The sequence below is a fragment of the Sus scrofa genome, chromosome 6 (assembly GCF_054392235.1).
Source record: "Sus scrofa isolate SSC_HxYL_T2T_F1_AM1 chromosome 6, Sscrofa_HxYL_maternal_Yorkshire_Landrace_v2.0, whole genome shotgun sequence".
NCBI classification, from domain to species: domain Eukaryota; kingdom Metazoa; phylum Chordata; class Mammalia; order Artiodactyla; family Suidae; genus Sus; species Sus scrofa.
Window position 1 is genome coordinate 171,503,355 of NC_139388.1, and position 22,986 is coordinate 171,526,340.

Consider the following 22,986-nt stretch of genomic DNA (forward strand, 5'->3'; position numbering starts at 1 on the left):
CCTAGCTGACAATCCTAAATTCAACTTCACGGGACTGTGATGGGGATGAAATGGGCTGATTGGGTAAAAACCTGTTTCCCGCCAAGTTGGAGTCCTGGGAAATGACTGCACAACCCTCCCGAGGGGCCTTCTGGGTAATCCAATCAGGTTGGCCAACTAGAGGTGGAGAATTCACTGGGTGGGTGCTTTGTTTTGTTTTTGCGCTGTGATCCGCCCAGAGGGGCGTGGCCAACTAAAGACTGCTGGTCTGGGACCCCAGTACATCCCGCCCTTAGGATCTACAAGAGGCTAGGTACCTCCGCCAGCACTGCAGTTCTGGCCTCTCTTGGCGCAAGGCGGTGCGGTCCCAGGCCACACGATGGATCCCCTGATGGTGAGTGTGGGACTTCTAACGGAGGGGCCAAAGTCTGGGTGCTGGCGTGAATGCAACTGCCAGGTGGATAGCGGTGAATCCTCGCAGGGGGGTCCACATAGAGGGGAAGAGGACCCCAAACATTGGAAGTGGTTCATTCTTTGGGGACTTGTCTACGGAGCACCCTTGTGTGCCTGGCCTGCCCAGGGGTGCCCTCATCTAGACAGTCATAGAACTGCGAGGAGACAGTGTTGGGGCCAGTCCAGTTGGCTGCTGCCTCCAAAGGCTCCTTGAGGGCACAGCTGCTGCCCAGATACCTACCCCCTTTCTCCCCTCCCCCGACCTGGTTACTGCAAACCCCTGTGGAAGGGATGGAGAGATATCCCAAATGCGAGGCCTCAGTGGGTTCCATTAAACATTAATTAGACAGGAGTTCCCATCTTGGCTCAGCTGTAATGAACCCAACTAATATCCATGAGGCTGTGTGTGCTCCATCCCTGGCCTCGCTCAGTGGATTAAGGATCCAGCATTGCTGTGAGCTGTGGGGGAGGCTGCAGACCTGGCTCAGATCCCACATTGTTGTGGCTGTGGAGTAGACCGGCAGCTATATCTTCGATTTGACCCCTAGCTTGGGAACTTCCATATGCCCTGGGTGGGGCCCTTAAAAAAAAAAAAAAGAAAAGAAAAAAAAATTTGACCATCAGAATAGAGAATTGTAGTCCATGAATGGCAATCTTTTCTTCCTTCCCTGAAATATTTAAATTTTTATTTTCGCAGCTTTACTGAGGTATGATTGACAAACTAGCATCGATTTAAAATGTCAAACTGGCTGCTTTGATGCATGTACGTGTTTTGAAAGGATTGCCATCCTCATAGTTAACATAATCATTACTTGATGTGGTTACCGCTCTGTCGTGGAGGAAGATGCCTAAGATGTATTGTCTCGGCAAGTTTAGCATCCAGTATCGCTTTATTCTCCACCACCATGCTGTACATTAGATCCTCAGAATTTACTCCTCCTTGGACTGTTTATTCTCTCTGGCCAACACCTTCCATTTGCCGCCCGCCCCAAGCCCGAGCAACGACCCCTCTACTCTCTGATTCTAGGAATTCAGCTGCTTTTCTCTTACTCTACCTCTAAGTAATACCAGACAGTTGATGCTGTTCTCTGACTTATTTGCCATATACAATAACGCCCTCTAGGTCCATCCGCGTTGTCTCCAATGGCAAGACTGGCTTCTTTTTTTTTTTTTTTTTTTTTTTGTCTTTTGTCTTTTTTGTTGTTGTTTTGTTGTTGTTGTTGTTGTTGTTGCTATTTCTTGGGCCGCTCCCGCGGCATATGGACGTTCCCAGGCTAGGGGTTGAATCGCAGCTGTAGCCACCGACCTACGCCAGAGCCACAGCAACTTGCGGGATCCGAGCCGTGTCTGCAACCTACACTACAGCTCACGGCAACGCCGGATCGTTAACTCACTGAGCAAGGGCAGGGACCGAACCCGCAACCTCATGGTTCCTAGTCGGATTCGTTAACCACTGCACCACGACGGAAACTCCAGACTGGCTTCTTTTTGATGGTTGCATAATGAGGGTCCATTGTATACATGCAGGTTTCCTCTGCTCTCAGAAATTAGAGCACATTCCTGTGGAACCTGTTGTAAGCTGGAAATGGGGTAGAGCAATGAGGCAATTACCTTAGAACACATCCTGCTAAAAGATGCACAAACCAAATAGAGATAAAGCATAAATGCCCACAGACAGAGTTCAAAGCTATGGCAGCTAGCTATGGAGAAGCTGAGGGTTGTTCTGGAGAGAGGAGCTGCCAGTCCCCTGGGTGTTGCCTCTATTCCAGCTGGATGTAAAACAAATGATGAATGCGAGGGTCACTTTTGCCTGCATTTGGTCTTTTTTCTTTTTTTCTTTTTTTTTTTTCCATTTTCAGCCTCCCCATGGCCTATGGAGTTCTCAGACCGGGGTCAAACCTGAGCTGCAGTTGCAACCTATACCACACATGCAGTAACCCTTAACCCAGCGTCCTGGCAGGGGATGGAACCTGAGTTCTGGCACTGTGGCGATCCACCAAGCCAACCCTGCTGTGCCAAAATGGGAACTCCTTGCCTGTATTTGTAAAAGTGAACATCTGTTTCTGATTTGTGGTGGTTGTTGTTGCTTTTGTTATTGAAACAAGTGCTAATGTAGGTCTTTCACAGAAGCAGAGTGGCATAGGAGTTGGCTGTGGCCCAGTGGGTTAAGGATTCCCTCGGGGTCACTGCGGGGGCTCTGGTTGCTGCTGTGGAGTGGGTTGGAGCCCTGGCCCCCAGAACTTGAGCATGCTGTGGCTGGGGCCAAAAAACACAGAGCGGCCTAGAGCAAATTTCTAAAAGCACTGGATACCTGAATACCACATTGGCTTTTGCAGTCAACCCATGGAGGGACACTTGGGTTGTATCCACGTCTTGGCTGTTGAGAATAGCCCTGCAATGAACCTGCAAGTGTAGATCTCTTTTGCAGATAGGAATTTCATTTCCTGTGAACACCCGGCAGGGGAATGGCTGGATCAAATGGTATTTGTAGTTTTTCTTTTTTCCGGAAGTTGCCTACTGTTTTCCACAAGAGCTCTGCTAGTTACATTCCCAACAACAGTGCACGTGTCTTCTTTTTCTCCACAATCTCCCCCCAGTATATCTCGTCTTACTGATGAGAGCTATTCTGACAGGTGTGAGGTGCTCTCTCACTGGTTTCTGTTTGCACCTTTTCATGTAACCGTTGGGCATCTGATTCTCTCTTTTGCAGAAAATGATATGAAGCTCCTTTGCCCCTTTATAAGTCAGATTTCCCCCGCCCCCATGGAGTGATCTGAGTTCCATATATATTTAGACATGAATCCCTTATCAGACAGATGGTTTGCAAAGATTTTCTCCCATTCCACTGGTGTTTTTTTCACTTTGTTGATTGTTTCCTTTGCTGTGCCATAGCTTTTCAGTTTGATGGAGTCCCACTTGTTTATTTTGGCTTCTGTTACATAGACTTTTGGTGTCCTAGCCTAAAAATTCCATGTCAAGACCAAGGTCAAGGAGCTTTTTCTCCTACATTTTCTTCTAGAAGATTCATGGTTTCAAGTCTTATATTGAATTCTTGAGTCTATTTCAAGTTAATTTTTCTGTTGCTATAAGATCAGGATCCAGTTTCACTCTTTTGCCTGTGTATATCCAGTTTTCCCAACACCTTGTCTTTTCTCCATCGTGTGTTCTTGGCACCCTGGTCAACGATTCCTATGTGCACAGGTTTATTTCCGGGCTCGCCCTTCTCTGCCATTGGTCTATGTGTCTGTGTTGCAGCCAGTAGCATACTGTTTGGATGCGTCTAGCTTTGTGATATAGTTTGAAATCAGGCAGTGTTATGCCCCCAGCTTTGTTTTTCTTTCTCAGATTGCTATGTTACTTGGGTCTTTTGTGGTTTGACTTGAATTTTAGGATTGTTTTTTCTATTTGGGGGGAAAATGCCATTGGGATCTTGATAGGGATTCCATTGATTCTGTACATCAGTTTGGGTAACACGGACAGACATTCCTTCAATTCAAGAATCAGGATATCTAGTTCCCGTTGTGGCGCAGTGGTTAACGAATCTGACTAGGAACCATGAGGTTGCGGGTTCGGTCCCTGCCCTTGCTCAGTGGGTTAATGATCAGGCATTGCCGTGAGCTGTGGTGTAGGTTGCAGACGTGGCTCGGATCCCGCGTTGCTATGACTCTGGCGTAGGCCAGTGGCTACAGCTCTGATTGGACTCCTAGCCTGGGAATCTCCATATGCCATGGGAGCAGCCCAAGAAATGGCAAAAAAAAAAAAAAATTCTTTGGAATTCCCGTCGTGGCGCAGTGGTTAACGAATCCGACTAGGAACCATGAGGTCACGGGTTTGGTCCCTGCCCTTGCTCAGTGCTCAGTGCCGTGAGCTGTGGTGTAGGTTGCAGACGCAGCTCGGATCCTGCGTTGCTGTGGCTCTGGTGTAGGCCGGTGGCTACAGCTCCGATTCGCCCCCTAGACTGGGAACCTCCATATGCCGTGGGAGCGGCCCAAGAAATAGCTAAAAAGACCAAAAAAAAAAAAAAAATTAAAAAAAAAAAAAAGGAATCAGGATATCTTTCCATCTAGTTATGTCTTCTTCAGTTCCGATTAATCCATATATTAATCGGTTTTGGTGTTCAGGTTTTTCACCAAATAGGTATGACTAAATCTATTCCCAAGTACTTGACTATTTTGATGCTATTATAAATGGAATGGGATGGTTTTCTGAATTTCTCTTTCTGAGAATTGTTAGTGTATAGAAACACAACTGGTTCTTGTGCATTGATTCTGTACCCTGCAACGTTGCTGAATTCACTTATTCTGCGAGTGTTTTGGTGGGATCTTTAGGGTTTGCTGTCTATAAGATCATGGCATCTGCAAAGAGACATGTTTGGCTTCTCCCTCTCTGATTTGGATGCCTTTTATTACTTTTTCTTGCCTAATTGCTTAGGGTGGCACTTCCAGTACTATGCTGAATGGAAGTGAGAGTGGGCACTTTTGTCTCGTCCTCTTATCTTAGAGGAAAAGCTTTTGTCTTTTCAATATCTAATTTGTGGGGGTTTTTTTGGTCATGAAAAGGTGGAGAGTTTCGTCAAACACTCTGTCTTCAACTACTGAGATGACCAGATGAATTTTATCCTTCATTTAGTGATTCATTTGACACAGTTGTTGATTTGTGGGTGTGTTGAACCTCCCTGCAAGCCAAGGATAAACCCCACTTGCAGATGGTGTATAAACTCTTTGAAAGTGCTCTGAATCTGGTTTGCTGGTATAATGCTAAGGATGTTTCCATCTATGTTTACCCGTAATGTTTGTCTACAATTTTCTCGTAGTGTCCTTGTCTAACTTTGGTATCAGGATAAATCCGAGCTTGTGTAATGAATTTGGAACTAGTCCTTCCTCCTCCTTGGCTGGGAAGAGTTTGAGAAGGATGGGTGTGAATTCTTTAAGCATTTGGTAGAATTCCTCAGCGAGGTCATCTTTGTTGGGGAGATTTTTGATGACCGATATAGGTGTCCTCTGATTTTCTCCTTCTTGCTGGTGCAGTGTCAGTAAATTATATGTTTCTAGAAACGTTTCCACTTCTTGTAGGATGTGCAATGTGTTGAACTGTCATTGTTCATATTCCTCTTTGATGATCTTTTCTTTTTGCAGTATTTGTTCTACTGTCTTCTCTTTCATATTTGATTTTGTCAGACTGTTCTCTTTCCTCCATACACAGTCTAGCTAAAGGTTTGTCAGTTTTGCTTATCTTTTCACAAAATCAGCAGTTGGTTCATCGATCTTTTCTATTATTTTTCTAGACTCTGTTTCATTTCTTTCTGCTTAGATCTTTGGTGTTTCTTCTCTCTTGCTAGCTTTGGGCATAATTTATTCTTTTCTTGTTCTTGAGATGTGAAGTTCATTGTTTGAGATCTTTCTTGTTTCTTTTTTTCTTTTTTAGGGCCGCACCAGTCGCATATGGAGGTTCCCAGGCTAGGGGTCTAATCAGAGCTTTAGCTGCCGGCCTACACCACAGCAATGTGAGATCTGAGCCATTTGACTACGACCTACACCACAGCTCATGGCAATGTCAGATCCTTAACCCACTGAGCAAGGTCAGGGATTAAAGCCACAACCTCATGGTTCCTAGTCAGATTCGTTTCTGCCATGGCTGGAACTCCAAGATCCTTCTTGTTTCTTAATGTAGATGTTTATCACCTTAAACTTCTCCCCTAGAACTGCTATTCTTTCCTCTTGTAAATTTTTGGTATGTTGTTTTTCCATTTTGATTTGTCTCAAGATATTTTCCATTTTCCTTTTTTTTTTTTTGTTTTTGTTTTTTTTTTTTTTGCTTTTTAGGGCTGCACCCGTGGCATATGAAGTTTCCCAGGGTAAGGGTCGAATTGGAGCCACAGCTGCTGGCCCACACCACAGCCACAGCAATGCAGGATCCAAGCCTCATCTTTGATCTGCACCACAGCTCATGGCAACCCTGAATCCTTAACCCACTGTGCGAGGTGAGGGATCAAACCTGCAACCTCATGGTTACTAGTTGGATTCATTTCCCCTGCGCCACAAGGGGAACTCCAGCTGCCATAACTTCTTGATTAATTGTTCCCTTCTAGTATATAGAAGGGAACAATTCTCTCATGGACCAGCTTCTGACATAGTATAGCTATCTGGCTCTATTTTGGTTTCCATTTGCAAGGAATATATTTTCGTTTCAGTCTATGTGTGTCCTAAAACCTTAAACATCAACTCTATTTCTATTTCTAAATGTCTGTGTGGCAAGATCTCTACAGGGGGTTGTAGGACACTCAGACATTCATCTAGATTCCCACCTCCACTCGTAGGTAGGAGTAGCATAGGGAGAGTTTGTGTAGTAGCAATATTACTCTGACTGTGTGTGGAGGGTACACTGGATGGAGTCAACTCTAGATTCACAGAGGTCAATTAGGAGGCAATTGTGGGCTTTGAGGCAAGCAGTGGTGGTGATCCAGACTAGCATTGGATCAGCGGGGTTGGACAGGAAGGGTGTGCAGAATTGGAATTTGAGCTGGGTAAGACACCTGAACTTCTCTTTTTGCAGAATGTCACAGCTGGACATGGAGTTCAGTTACCAGGCAACAGCATGGAGCCTTCTACGAACACGAACATTCCAACACTTGAGGAAATTGAGGAGTTTCTCCAAGATGTCAATAACACAGAGGAGGTACGAGCCCCAGCTGGACCAAAGCCACAACTCTGGCTGCCCACAGTGATGACAGCCAAAAGCTCAATCCAGACAATGTGATGGATCTCTTGAGCCTCACAGTGATGATTTATGCACGCTTTAACATCCCTGGGGCAGTACTTGTCCAGATTTAATGTCACCCAATGTTTAAGCCTTTGGTTTGCCTCCTGGAAATCTAAGCAAGACTTCTCTTTCGACCCCAAGGTGACCTCTTCTGATGAGAGAAAACCCAGAGCAACATGCCAGAGGACAGGTGTCACTGACACCCCAAACACATCCTGAAATGTTAGGCTCTGGCTGCAGACCTAGATCTGGAGGGATAGAAATCAGAAATCTTTCACTGGGTCTCTTTTCTCTGAGGTCCTTCCAGCAGGATCTGCTAGATCCTGATAAGGATGAAATAAACTTCTCTAGCCTTGAGGAGCTTTCAGTCCAGTGGCTGGGGCGGGGTGGGGGGAATAGACAGTATTTTATGAATGGGACTATTAGGAACAAAAGGACAGGAGTAAGACTTCCTATACTATATAAGTGATAAAGACTACATTTGCCTTGGATGTATTTTAAAGGAAAATCTTCCATCTTTCAAAATATAATTTGATGAATTTTTGCTATGAAATGGTGTTCGGTTTTCGTCAAATGCTTTCTCTGCAGCTACTGAGATGATCTTGTAAGTTTTATCTTTCATTTATTGATTCATTTGACACAGTTACTGATGTATGTGTAATGAGTATCCCTGTAATCCAAGGATGAACCCCACTTGATGATGGTGTATAATTCTTTTAATATGCTCTGAATTTGGTTATCTAGAATATTGTTGAAGATTTTTACCCGGTAAACCAACTTACTTCCAAAAAAAAAAAAACCACACAAATGGAAGGTTTTAGGAAAGGGGTGATGATGGGCTAGACTGGGATTGGGTCACCAGGGATGGAGAGGAAGGGTGTGTGGGATTGGGATTTGAGCTGAGTAGGACATCCGAACTTCTAAATTTTCTGCAGGGTCCCACAACTGAAAACCCAGGCCAGGTATCAGGCAACAGCACAGAGCCTTCCACGGAATCTTATCGTCAGACAATTGAGGACATTGTGGCATTTCTCCAAGACCACAAAGAGGTAAGACCCTGGGTGCACCTGAGCCATAACCCTATGTACGTTTGACTGCCCATAATGACAACAGCCAAAAGAGGTCAGTCTAGAACCAGGCGATAAATCCCTTGAGGATCACAATGGTTTATGCATTTTTTAACATCCCCGAGATGGTACTTGTCCAGCTCTAACATCACCCCATGTTAAAAGTCCTTGACTTGCCACCTGGAAACCTAAGCAAGACTTCTCTTTTGACCCCAAGGTGACCTCTTTTGATGAGAGAGAACCCAGAGCGACATGCCAGAGGACAGGTGTCACGGACACCCCAAACACATCCTGAACTGTTAGGCTCTGGATGCAGACCCAGATCTGGGGGATGGAAATGCGAAGTCCTTCGCTGGGTCCCTTTTCTCCAAGGTCCTCTCAGCAGGATCTGGCAGACTCTGCTAAGGATAAAGCAGAGGTCTCTAGCCTCTGAGAGCCTTCAGTCCAGTGGTGGGCGAAGGGGAGTAGACAGACGTTACAGAATTTCAGGAGTGGGAATTTTAAGAAAGGAAGGACAGTGGAAAGACTTCTTGTACTATGTACTATGCTGAATAGCAGTGATAACGGATACCTTTGCCTTGGTTGGATTTTAAAGGAAAATCTTTCATCTTTTCAACATCTAATTTGATGAATTTTTGCCATGAAACTGTGTTGACTTTTGTCAAATGTTTTGTCCACAGCTACTGAGAGGAACCGCTAAGTTTTATCTTTTGTTTATTGATTCATTTGACACATTTACTGATGTGTGTGTGCTGAACATCCCTGTAACCCAAGGATAAACCCCACTTGATGATGGTGTGTAATCCTTTTAATATGCTCTGAATTTCGTTAACTAGAATATAGCTGAGGATTTTTATACTGTAAATCAACTGTACCTCAAAAAAAGAGACAAATGGAAGGTTTTAGGAAAGGGGTGATGATGGGCTAGACTGGGATTGGGTCACCAGGGATGGAGAGGAAGCGTGGGTGGAATTAGATTTGAGCTGAGTAGGACATCCGAACTTCTAAATTTTCTGCAGGGTCCCACAACTGAAAACCCAGGCCTGGTATCAGGCAACAGCACAGAGCCTTCCAAGGACTCTTATCGTCAGACAATTGAGGACATTGTGGCATTTCTCCAAGACCACAAAGAGGTAAGACCCTGGGTGCACCTGAGCCATAACCCTATGTACGTTTGACTGCCCATAATGACAACAGCCAAAAGAGGTCAGTCTAGAACCAGGTGATGCATTTGTTGAGGATTGCAGCGATGATTTATGTATGTTCTAACATCCCTGGGGCAGTACTTGTCCAGATTTAATGTCTCCCAATGTTTAAGCCTTTGGCTTGCCTCTTGGAAACCTAAGCAAGACTTCTCTTTTGACCCCAAGGTGACTTCTTTTGGTGAGAGACAACCCAGAGCAGCATGCCACATGACAGGTGTCATCGACACTTCAAACATATCCTGAACTGTTAGGCTCTGGATGCAGACCTAGAGCTGGGGAATGGAAATCCAAAGTCCTTCACTGGGTCCCTTTGCTCTGAGGCCCTCCCAGCAGGATCTGCTCGATCCTGCTAAAGATGAAGCAGAGTTCTCTAGCCCTGAAGAGCTTTCAGTCCTGTGGCGGGGGAAGGGGAGGAGACAGGCACTGCAGTATTTCCAGAGTGGGCGTTAGGAAAAGAAGAACAGGTATATGATCCTCTTGGGGGTTGGCTTTCAATGAGGCCTTCATCTCAGAGGATCCCTAGGTTTTGAGGGCTCTTCTTGCTGGAGTGTCTCCACAGTGACACTGGCCCCAGGCGGGTACCCCCCCCACACCTCCAACTGACAGTGGCCTGTGCTGCCTTGTGGCTTGTTTACAATCCCCACCTATTTCCAAGCGTGATTCTAGACCACAATTACATTTAAGGCCGTCCCTCACCCTGATGGAGTCCGTGTGGAAGGAGAGCACTCCAGAGGGTCCTCAGTCTGCATACGCAATGGCTGTGTAGTCCTGAGCTCTGGATACAGCCTGGGGGAATTGCCACGGCTGTCTCTCTGCTCTGAGAGTCAGCACAGAGCAGGAGAGACCAGGCTTTGGTGGCAGGGGTGGGAATGGAGATGTATTTGATAAGACGGGCTCCCGTCACCACAACCCTTGGCTGAGAGAGGCAGGCTGAGCAAGGGGCAGGTCAGGGACATGGCAAAACGGAGCAGGCAGGTCTGGCGAGAGAAGGACAAGAGTGGCAAAGTGGCTACCGACATGCCGGCTCTGGGGGGTTAGTGGCAAACATTCTACCAGAGGTATAGGAAGCCTAAAGCCTGAGGATGGCCCCTTGGAATAGAGGTTTTGATGCTGGCCATGTGCACGTTAGGGCTCTGCCTGTAGAGAAGCTTCTTCTGGGAATGGTTCCTGGAGGCCGATGCTTCTAGGATGGTTCTCGGGAAGCTCGCCTATCAGGGGGAACCCCAGGAGGTCTCTGGGGGAAATGTTCAGAGTGGATACAAGCCTGTGAACACCCAGAGCAAAACAGGTTCAACTCAAGTTAAGAATCTTCTGCCTGGGCCCAGTTGGTTCAGTTCTTTGAGCCCCTGTCCGCGTGTCTACTGTAGGGATTAATGATGGTTTCTGTTTAGGGGGTGATGAGGAAAGGAAAACGAGAGAATATTTTTGGAAGTTCATTAATGTAACCACCTCTCCAGTAGGATGTCTGGGAAATGGGGCCTCGCTGGAAAAGACTGTGTGGGGGGAGCATCAGAGCAGTAGGGGCTTAGGATGTACCAACTGTTGTGTGTATGATGAGCTATAAGGATGTACTGTACAACACATGAAATATATCCACTGTTTTATAGTAAGTAGAAATTGGAAGGCAGCTGTGCTTACCACTCTACCACCAATGCTATAGTAAGTATAAATTGAATATAACTTTTATGTATTAAAATCAGTCTGTTGTCCACCTGTAAATTATGCAATATTTTACATAAACTCTACTTCCGTTTTAAAAAGCCTGTGGGGCAAGATCTCTTCAGGGGATGGGGGGGCATCTGTGCATTCATCTAGGTTCCCACTTCCACCAACATATCAGCGTAGCCTAGGAAGAGTTTGCATGTTAGAAGTTTTACTCTGGGAGTTCCCGTCGTGGCTCAGCAGTAACTATCCCAACTAGTATCCATGAGGAATGGGATTTCGTTCCTTCCCCCTGCTCAGTAGGTTAAGGATCTAGCATTGCTGTGAGCTGTGGTGTAGGTCACGGATGTGTCTCAGATCCTGGGTTGCTGTGGCTGTGACATAGGCCAGCTGCTGCATGTCTGATTTTACCCCTGGTCTGGGAGCTTCCATATGCCACAGGTGTGGTCCTAGGAAAAGACAAAAAAGAAAAGCAAGCAAAAAAGACAGATAGAAATGAGACACATTACTCTGTGTGTGGAGGTGCACCAAATGGAGTCAACTGCAGATTCACGGAGCCCACTTAAGAGGCAATTGTAGGCTTTTAGGCAAACAGTGATAGAGCTAGATCAGCACTGGGTCAGCAGGGCCCGGCAGGAAGGGTGTGTGGAACTGGAATTTGAGCTGGGAAGGACACCTGAACTTTTTTGCAGAATGCCACAGCTGGACATCCGGTGTGGTTACCAGGCAACAGCAAAGAACGTTCCACGAATTACCTTCTTCCAACACTTGAGGAAATTGATGAGTTCCTCCAGGACGTCCATGTGACGTCTGAGACGAAAACCACAGCTGGACCAGAGTCAGAGCCCTACGTCCCTCTGTCTACCCGTGATGAGTATGCCCATAGGAGGCCAACCCAGAATCAGGTGATGATTCCCTTAAGCCCCACAACAATGATTGATGCATGTTTTAACATTCCTTTCACAGTTCTTGTCCATAACTAACAGCACCCCATTTGAAACCCATTGATTTACCCTGTTGAAACCAAAACGAGACCTTTATTTTGACCCCAAGGTGACCTCTTTTGATGAGAGAAACCTGCGAGCAACATGCCAGATGGCAGATGGCACTGACACACCAAAGACATCATTACCCAGTTCCCAAGTGTCAGACATCAATCCAAACATGATGACAGTTCCCAGTGAGGGTAGGCAAATGAAGACCCGCAATGATGACCAGAACCTACGTGGTGGCAAGATGACCTTCAGTAGAGACCAGAGCTTCTTTGGAGACCAGATGATCTTCAGTGGAGACCAGACCCTCTATGGGGGTCCGAGGAAAACCCTTAGTGAGTGCCAGACCACCTTCAGTGGGGACCAGATCCACTCTCGAGGTCAGACGGAAACACTCAATGATGAGGAGACGCTCCAGGGAGGCCATATGATGCCACAGGCATCGTCATGGCCATACCCGGGATTTCTATGTATTTCAAATTCCTATTTGAACCAAGGACAATCACTAGAAGAACAGAGGTGGAACCTCCAGACCCAGAGACGTCAGGTGCAGAAGAATCCTGACGTTTCAAAGCCCTACACCTGCACACACCAGGACTGTGGGAAATCATATGCAAAGCCTTCCCATCTGCGAATCCATGAGCGCCTACACACTGGTGAGTGAGGACTGACGGATGAGGGAGGGGGTGTCGGGAAGACGACTCGAGATGTGAGCCTTGACCAAACTCTGGGACCCCTTGAGGTTGTCGCCACCTCCGTCTCAGTCTGGGACTGAAAACATCCTAGAAAAGGTTGGCAGGTTTGAAAGATGACGTAAAGCAGTCCTACAAACAGACTCTCGTTCTAGAGCAGAGGCAGCATGAGCTGCTGCCTTTTTGTGGTGCTGACTCTGCTGGGATGACGGATGGCGACAAGTAGAGGGATTTGTTGGCCTCATGGGATGCTGGTGACCCTATGTCTACGGGGACTGGCTCTTCATGGACTCTTGCAGGCCCAACAGATAACCCCCAACCCTCAACTCTCTGTACCCCACGGACCTTCCTCTTACCCTCCAAGTGTTTTCTCTTCCTCTCCTCCTGCCAGTTTTCTTCTCAGCCTTCCAGCCCATGCTGCCCTCCTTCTCTTCCTTTTCTTCGAACCCCCCGCCCCCGCCCCAGTCTCTTGGCCTCTGTCTCTCCCTGTCCCTCCTCACATTCTCAAGTCCTTTTTCTTCTCCATTCACTTCCAACCTCCCTGTGCCACGCTACCCAGAAGCATGACAAGTCTCTCTTTCTTTCTTGGGTCCAGGAGAGAAGCCCTACAAATGCCCTGTGAATGGATGCATGTGGGCCTTCTCCCGTTCGGATGAGCTCAACAGACACAAGAGGAAGCACACCGGGGAGAGGCCCTACCTGTGTGCTCAATGCAACAGGAACTTCACACGATCTGATCACTTAGAGCAGCATCGGAGAGTCCACAGATAAATTTCACCTGGGATGACAAACCCATCAGCCTTGGAGGAAATGAGTTGAACTGAAAGACGCTTCTTGCTAAACTGTTGTTAGCACTTAGCACTGTGCCAGCACTTAGTAGATGCTTAAAATTAGTTGTAAAGTTTTCAGAGTTTCATGTATTGTTTTCTGGAACATGCAAAGAATACAGGTATGATTTCAAAAGGCTCAGAAGCCCTCTTCACTCACTCTCCTCTCGGGAGTGACTTTTCATCAGTGTGCTTGAATCCCTGTGGACGGCTGCCTGTGTGTTGCCTTCTGTGTGCACATGTGAAGAAGTTTATATGCACACGGTTACAGTGCATGCACAGTTCAGATGTGTAAAGAAGGTAGCATTCCACATCGGAGCTCATGATTCTTAGGCGGTCCCTTTCTTTGGCGTTAAGGGGAGGGGGCGCTTGGTCGCGTCCAGTGTCATGGGGTTGCAGAGGAAAGGAAACTCGTTAGGATGAACTTCACCCATTAAAATGTTGAAAACCTCCTGTCTTGGCTAGTTCTTCCCTCAGGCACAGTGTCTGCCTTCTCAGTATGCTGTCGGGACACGGGGGAGGTGGTGTCGGAGGAGAGGTGGGCAAGTGTGGGCTGCCAGAGGAGGGACACATCCTTTCCACGGGGCCCTGGGGCTGCCCCCCCATGGCTTCTGCTGATACGTCTGCACCTGCAGTGATCTGGGGTCTGTCTTTCTTGGCCTGGGTGTGGCTGGACGCCTGCTACGGAGGTGCTTAGCCATCTTCCCCCGCTGCCCAGGACTTCTTCACAGTTCTCTCAGGCCTTATCCTCTGAAATCTGGCTTGGACTCCCATCCCACTTCCAGCTTGTATAATATCCCCCTAGCAAAAAGGTCTAGTGAATGAAGAGACAAATAGATGTGAAATAAAATATGAATCCCATAATCAGACATTAAGGACATATGGGAAATAATATGAAAGTGACAAACCACTGGAAGAAGGATGAACTTTAATAAATTGTGCTGTGCAGGGAACTATAGCCAGTCTCTTAGGATAGGTCATTATCTTAGTAAGATAATATAAGAAAGAGAATTATATATATATATGTAGGTCACTGCTATATAGCAGCAAAAAAGAGAAAAGAATAGGAGTTCCCGTTGTGGCTCAGTGGTTAAGAATTTAACTAGGAATTGTGAGGTTGCAGATTCGATCCCTGGCCTCGCTCAGTGGGTTAAGGATCTGGTGTTGCCGTGAACTCTGGTATAGGTCACAGACGCGGCTCGGATCCTCCGTTGCTGTTGCTGTGGCTGAGGCTGGCGGCTGCAGCTCTGATTAGACCCCTAGCCTGGGACCCTCCATATGCCACAGGTGCAGCCCTAGAAAAGCCAAAAAAAAAAAAAAGGAAAAAAAGAGAAGAAAATAATAATAATACTAGAAAAAGAAATGGTTCTGGGATAGCTACTTAACCTATTAGCAAAAGCTGAAATTAGATCCGTAAGTCATTCCATGGGTAAAATAAACTCAAGTGGATCAGGTATCTAAAAGTAAAATATGAAACCTTGCAAGCACAAGAAAAAAATAGTGAATTCTTCTATAACCAGAATTTAGAGAAAGGATTCTAACTAGGACTCAAATCCTGATGCAATAAACAAGAGAGATGGTAAAATTGCATGAAAATAAAAATTTTTGACAAGGCAAAAAGTTGATAGGTAGGTAGATAAATGATTGATTAATAGCCAGATAAATAGGTAGGTAGGTAGATAGATAGATACATAAACTCAAAAGACACTGGAAAACTCTAAAAATTGAGGTGAAATCACACTAAAATCCAGAGGAAAAAAAATGGAAAAAATCATGAATAGACAATTTACATGAAAACATGCTTGAGTCCATAAATATATGAAAATACATCTATCATTTATAATAAAATACAAATTAATACTGCAATGAAAGAGTGAAGCCAGTGAAAATGGCGGAGTAAGGACCTCCACAAATTCTCTCCTCCATAAAACCAGTGAGCTGATGAGAATCAAATTTTTTAGAACTCTGGAAATTGGCCAGAGGCTTGCAGCTATCTGAGGAGCATTTACTCAAGAAAAATGACTACGAACCGTAAGCTTTGTGACATTTCCACTTGTCCTATTTCCATCATCCCAGCTTCAGTTTAGCCTTGTAAATGAACAGTCTGCAATCACAGTGAAAACTCGTAGCCTGGCAGCCTCGGTAGGGGATGGAACAAGCTGGAGCTCCTGCAAAACCCCATCCCCAAAGGACTGTCATTACTGGAGGTTACTGGTGCTTCCCTGGAAGGCCCCACTTGGAAGACAGACAATAGGCGAACTCACTCAGAGTAAGCCTAAGGCCAACAGAATGTTCTCTGGGGGAATTTATCAAAAAATGACTGTAGACAGGAGTTCCTGTCTGGCACAGCAAATTAAGGATCCGGTGTTGTCACTGCTGTTGCATGGGTTTGAAACCTGGCCTTGAAACTTCCAGTCCTTGGGCATGGACCAAAAAAAAAAAAAAAAAGACCATAGGGAGTTTTTGCTCATCTTAACTTCCTGAAGCAGTGGACAATAGAGTGATACGTCCCACATTTCCTCCTAAAAGACAAACAGAGAATTGAGGAGGCGTGCCAGTTGTGGTGCACTGGAAAGGAATCCTCCTGGGAACCATGAGGTTGCAGGTTTGATCCCCGGCCTTGCTCAAGGGATTAAGGATCTGGCCTTGCTGTGAGCTGTGGTGTAGGTCATGGACACAGCTCAGATCTGGCATTGTTGTGGCTGTGGTGTAGAGCAGCAGCTGTAGCTCTGATTAGACCCATAGCCTGGGAACCTCCGTATGCTGCCAGTGTGGCCCTAAAAAGCAAAGCAAACAAACAAAAACAAACAAAACGAGTAAACGAAAAAACCTAGAAGATAGCAGTATCTCCAGGAAACCTCAGTAGATGGTGAAAAAAAAGGAGAAAACAGGCTCATAATAAAGATTTTACTTAGAGAAGATCTTGGGATCAGAGAAAGGAGTGAGAAACAAAGTATCATATGCTAAAGAAACAGCCCTATGTTGTATAAAAAGAAAGGGAGTCCTTGAAATAAAAATTAGGAAAAATACCTAAACTCTCCCACTTCACCCTCCAGAAATCCCTTCTTCAAAGAGATGGTCCAGAAAAAAACCAACATTCTAAAGATAAACAGGGAAAATTAAAATCAAGCATTCATAAGGATACAATGATTGTTACAAATGAGAATGAATTATTTTTGTCAGATGAAAAGGCAATGAAAAGTCCCTACCATACAGCAGAAAAAAATCATCACACAAGAATCCAACCTGAATTTAAAAATGCTTCAACAAGTAGTTGTCAATGAGAGGGGAGGGGAACACAAGGAGCAAAGATGCAGAAATACAGAAATAGACCAAACTGTAAACTGAAGCTTGTGGATCATGTAAATTGTAGCTGAGTTATTAACTCAGGAAAGAGACGGACAAAGAAAAAAATATCTAAGAGGAAGATGAAATTATAAGGTGTCCATGAGAATATAGAAGGTGATACAATAGCAAAGAAGAGACATAAAAAGAACTAGGAAAATTTGAAAATTAAATAAATAGATTTTTGGAGTTCCTGCTATGGCACAATGTGTTAAGAATCCAAATGCAGTGACTCTAGTCGCTTCAGAGGCACCGGTTTGATCCCTGGCCCAGTGCAGTGTGTGAAAGGATCCAGTGTTGCCACAACTGTGGTGTAGGTCATGCAGCTGCAGCTCAGATTCAGTCCCTGGCCTGGGAACTTCCATATGCTGTGGGTATGACCATAACAAGTAAATGCATACAGAAATAAATTGATTTTTAAAGATCAAAAAGAAAGTGGTATATATAAGAAACAGACAAGGAAGATTCAATAGATGTATAATTGGAGTCTCTGAGAAAGAAAATCCAAACACTGGAAAGGAGCTAATTTTTAAAATTCTAAATGCTATAAAATTTGGTTGTAATGATCATTGTGCAACTATAAATGTAATTGAGTAATAAAATGCTATAGTAGTTTAAAAAATAAAAAAATAAAATTCTAATTCAAGAAAGCATTTTGAGGTTAAATAGGATCCATCTGCATATATCTAAAATGTACCCCATTTACAGACAAACTGACCTAGTACAATCAACTCTGAGACAGTCTCGTAAAATTATTAGACTTAGAAAATAATAATAAAAAAAAATCCTGAGTAACTCCAAGCAAAAAGACCAAGTCATTTCATAAGGGGAAAAATCCAATGTGCCATTATGTTCCTGACATAAAGACTCAACACAAGAAAACAGTGAGATAACATCTACACAAGGACACACAGGGAAGGAAATTGTGGACAGTTTACCTGTAAAATCAAGGCAGTAGGAAAGCAATTTTAAACATACCACCGTGCAAGGAATATAGTTCCCATTCATCCTTCTTGAAATGGCTGGGAGGGGGGAGGTGCAGAAGAACACTTTTCCGATGCTTTTGAAGTTAAACTGCTACAATTTCAAGTTAGAGTGTTCAAAATTTATGATATTAAACGTAGCTCCCATGGTAACCACACGTAAATGGCTATAAAATACACATAAAAGGAAACAAGAATTAAAACATAAAAAAAAATCAACAAAATGCAAAAGAAGGCAGCAATACAGGAAATGAGGAACAAAAAAAATGCCACGAGGCATATAGAAGAAAACAGACAGGAAAATGGTAGAAATTGAAATCTTCCTTGTCAGTAATTACTGTAATGGATTAAACACTCCAAAGACAGGTTGGTAGGATGAAACAATGCACATGACCCAGCTGAATTCTGTCTACAAGAGACTCACGTTAGATACCAGGACACAACTAGCTTGAATGCGAAAGGATGGAGAAGGGGAGACCCTGCTGTGGTGCAGCAGCATCAGCAGCATCTCTGAAGCGCCAGGATGTAGGTGCGATCCCCAGCTGGCATCACTGAAGCTGTGGCATAGGCAGCAACAGAGGCGTGGATCGGACTCCTGGCCTGGGAACTTCCATATGCCGTGAGCGTGGGTGGCCAAAGACTTATGTGTGGAAAACATGTATATAATATAAATGCTTAAAAAATGGACCCCCCTTCAGCTGGACTGACGAAGAAGACCGTATTTGAATTTCGACAGTTTCCCACTGCTGTCCTGTTCTGTTTTTTTAGAATCCAGTCCCCGACCCCACACTGCATTCACCTGTTTTCTTAGTCTCCTCCAATCTATGGCAGTCTCTCTGGGTTTCCTTGTGTTACCCGATCTGGACATTTTCGAAGATTGTCAGACAGGTATTATTTACCTGTTTAAATGTTCTCAATTAATGATTTCTCATGATTATGTTGGAGCTACTGCATTTGGGGGAGGAATACCACAGAGGTGACGGGACCTGCTACGGTACAAGATGTGAACGTGTCTTATTCCTCTGGGTAGAATCAACCTAATGGCAGCCCTGAAGTTTTCCTCTCTGTTTTGACAGTTTTTCCCCCCGCAACATGGGAATGACAAACAAAAGCAGTTTTCCCAGTTGCTGCTGTTGTGTAAGGGGATCAGTGGACTCTCTGGAGTGCTGGGACACACGTTCAATCCCCAGCCAGCACAGCGGGTTAAGGATCCAGCATTGTTGAAATTGCCTCTTGGATCTCTGATCCCTAACCTGGGAACTCCTTAGGCCCTGGGTCGGCAAAAAACAAAACAAACAAACAAACAAACAAAAAAGGCAATTTTCACTGCACTATTGAACAGCTCTGGAAAAATTAGGAGCCTAGCAATTTTTTTCTAAAACCCCTTAGAGGTTGCATTCCCTTAAGATGCCCAAGCAGATCCAGCAGATGAGGGTACATCATTGGTGACATTCAGGGTCTCTCCGGGCAGGTGCACAGGCAAAACCAATCCTGGTGCTAAAGACACCTGGATCCTACAGAAAGGCAGCATCAGCAAAAGTCACCGGAAAAAAAAAAACTGGTCGGTTCACAATGATAAGAGCAAAGGCGACAGAGAACAAGAAATGGCTACATCCTGGCCTATGTTATTAATCAGTGACAACATTATATTACATCTTGACAGAAAGTAACATAAGGATCATGGGACATTTCTACTCCTTCCAGTGTGAGAAGCCATATTGTTTCACAAATGTCTTCAGCTGAACCTGGGAAAAATGTAATAAAAGCCCGTCCGAATTTCAACAGACACTCAGGACTGATATGTGCTTGGGTGGGGCCGTCTTGGCAGAAGAGACAGGGGGAGAAGGAGAACAATTGCTGCTTCGTTTTAAGCATAGATTGTGTACCTGAAGCATGATTCCATCTTCTTGGAGCTGCTGGTGTCTCTGTTAAACACTTCTTATTTTGCTGACTTCATCACACATGGATAGTTAAGTTTGTTGACTGCACGTGTTTGTGTATTTATGTATATGGATATGTCTTACGGCAAACTATATGTTTAGTGCCATTACTCAAAACTTTAACTGCTGGTTTTGCTGCTGTTGTTGTTTGCTTATGCTTTTTTTTTTTTTTTTTTTTTTGCTTTTTAGGGCTGCCCCCAGGGCATATGGAGGTTCCCATGCTAGGGGTAGAATCGGAGCTACAGCTTCAGCCTATGCCACAGCCACAGCAACCTCAGATCTGAGCCACGTCTGTGACCTACACCACAGCTCATGGCAACACCGGATCCTACCTCACTGATGAGGCCAGAGAATGAACCCGCAACCTCATGGTTCCTAGTTGGATTTGTTTCCGCTTGTCATGACCGGAACTTCTAACTTCTGTTTTTTAAACAAAATCAATCCGTCTTGTTCTGAGGCAGAGTTACCCAAAATAGTCCACGGAGCTGCAAGAAGCAGTGTCACCTCAGACACAGTTAGGTTCCAGTTCTTTGAACCTACTGAATCGGTCTCTGGAGGTGGGCCCCCAAATACATACTTTAACAAGCTCTGCAGGGGATTCTTTTTTGTTTTTATTGACGTATGGCTGGTTTACAATAATGTTTAAGTTTCAGATGTACAACCAAGCGATTCACAGTTTTTAAAGGTTATATTCCATTTATAGCTACAAGATGTTGGCTGTATTCCTTACGCTGTATACTCGATCCTTGTAGCTTACCTTTCTTATCGATGGCAGTTTGTACCTCTTAATCCCCTACCTCTGTTCTGCTCCTCCCCTTTCCCTCTCCCCACTGGTAACCAACTAGTCTGTTCTCTGAGTCTGCTTCTTTTTTGTTATTTTCACTAATTTTTAAGTTTTGCATGTAAGTGTTTTGTTTCTCTGACTTCTTTTGCTAAGCATAATAACCTCCAAGTCCACCCATATTGTTGCAAAAGGCAAAACTTCATTCTTTGTTAGGGCTGAGTGGTATTCTTTTTTTTTTTTTTTTTTGCCTTTTTGCCTTTTTGCTTTTTCCAGGGCTGCTCCCACGGCATATGGAGGTTCCCTGGCTAGGGGTCCAGTCGGAGCTGTAGCTGCCGGCTTATGCCAGAGCCACAACAACTCAGGATCCAAGCCGCACCTGCAACCTACACCACAGCTCACGGCAACGCCGGATCCTTAACCCACTGAGCAAGGCCAGGAATTGAACCCACAACCTCATGGTTCTTAGTCGGATTTGTTAACCACTGCTCCGCGACAGGAACTCCAGGGCTGAGTGGTATTCCATGTATATGTATATGTATATAAAACTTCTTCTTTATCTATTCATCTCTTGATGGACACTTAATGTGGCTTCCACATCTTGGCATTTGTAAATGATGCTGCTGTGGACACTGGGGTGCATGCATCTGTTTAAATTAGTGTTTTCATTTTCTTCAGATAAATACCCAGAAGTGGAATTGCTAAGTCATATGACAGATCAATTTTTAGTTTTTTTTTTTTTTTTAAGGATAACCAAACTGTTTTCTACAGTGGCTGCACCAATTTACATTCCCACCAACAATGTACAAGCGTTCCCTTTTCTCCACATCTGGGCCAATATTTGCTATTTGTGGTCTTTTCCAGGTGATTCTTATAAATGCTAAGGCTAATGGAAAGATGTAGTATATTAGAACAAGGATTTTAAGATGTGGAATGACTTCCCGCCTTAGTTTGAGCTTTGCGAAGAACAAATATATGCTCAAGAATACATAGGTTAAACATTCACTGAAAATCATATGGAAATTAAGAATTTTATTTTCAGAGTTCCTGTTGTGGCTCAGCGGAAATGAATCCAACTAGCATCCGCGAGGACACAGGTTTGATCCCTGGCCTCACTCAGTGGGTTAAAGATCCGGAGTTGCAGTGAGCTATGGTGCAGGTCACAGACGAGGCTCGGATCTGGCATTGCTGTGTGTGTGGCACAGGCTGGCAGCTGCAGCTCCGATTGGACCCCTCGGCTGGGAAGCTCCACGTACCATGGTGCAGCCCCAAAAAGCAAAAAAAAAAAAAAAAAAAAAAATTGTTTTCTCCCCCTCTCTGAATTTTCACTTCTTGGAAGGCTTTCCAGTACATAAGGACTATTCCTGTCTCAATATTGGATTAATCCCCAATCCTAAGTCAGTTAGCAATTTTACAGGACATAATTAAATTATCATTAAGGAATGATGCAATCACGGTTAATAATAAGAATGAGACAAAGAAACATGACCTTTATCCAATTAGTCTAGTTAGCATAACTCCACAGGCTAACATTTTTATTTTCGCCTGACATTTGTAAGGACAAAATTTATAAAATGTTAGTTTTTCAAATTATGATCCAACAATTGGACAATGATGTTCACACTTAGAATCCTTCACGTTAGTGTAAATAATGATAAACTACACGATACGTAAGGTAGACAAGAAACTGGGGTGGTTCTTTTCGTTTACCCTTCTGTTTAAATCAAATCCAGAGTCTTAAGATAAATTAAAATATCCTATGTGCATGTTTATTTCTCCAGCAGTAAAATCAAAGCGTCTTCGAGCCACCGTCTAAGTCCAGACTCCCACCAATGACTACATTTACTTCCATGAAATGCTAATTTCCTGGGCTTAGTTTACTTTCAAAATCTCACTAAAATTTTAGTACAGAAAAGTTCATTCATAAAAGTTCATTTATGACTCTGAACTGTTGACCAAATGTCACCTCTCATGTGTTCATTTTTTATCTTCAGTTCAGAGGGACTCTCCAGGCCACAGCCATAGGTAGTTTTTCACTCTCTCATCCAACAAACTCTAGGAAAAGGAATGACCTTAGAAGGACACTGATTTTTTTTTTTTTTTTTTTTTTTGCCGGTAACTTTCCTGTTGACATGGTTATTCACATGATGTTTTTATTAAAGTACAGTTGATTTACAATGTTTCTTCAATTTCTGTTGTACAGCAAAGTGACCCAGTCACCTACAGTTCCCTGTGCTGTGCAATACGGCGTTGACCCGTTGACCGCCCATTCCAAACATTACATTTGCATCCACCAGCCTC

At 44.4% G+C, this 22,986-nt stretch overlaps 1 protein-coding gene across 1 annotated transcript; it reads left to right on the forward strand.

Moving 5' to 3' along the window:
* The first annotated feature begins 274 nt into the window (after positions 1-274).
* LOC146403025 (uncharacterized) lies at positions 275-14,090 on the forward strand. The gene is made up of 7 exons (XM_084965346.1): positions 275-373; positions 6,985-7,107; positions 8,127-8,240; positions 9,278-9,391; positions 11,818-12,030; positions 12,179-12,773; positions 13,405-14,090. Exons 1-7 carry the CDS (start codon positions 359-361, stop codon positions 13,578-13,580), a joined length of 1,350 nt encoding a protein of 449 aa, XP_084821472.1. The 5' UTR covers positions 275-358; the 3' UTR covers positions 13,581-14,090.
* Positions 14,091-22,986: the final 8,896 nt, after the last annotated feature.

What these genes read in the sequence shown, in the direction of transcription:
- LOC146403025 (XM_084965346.1), top strand. An exon ending in TTCTCCAAGACCACAAAGAG is followed by an intron (nt 8,241 to 9,277) that starts GTAAGACCCTGG and finishes AATTTTCTGCAG; the next exon opens with GGTCCCACAACTGAAAACCC. An exon ending in CCATGAGCGCCTACACACTG is followed by an intron (nt 12,774 to 13,404) that starts GTGAGTGAGGAC and finishes TCTTGGGTCCAG; the next exon opens with GAGAGAAGCCCTACAAATGC.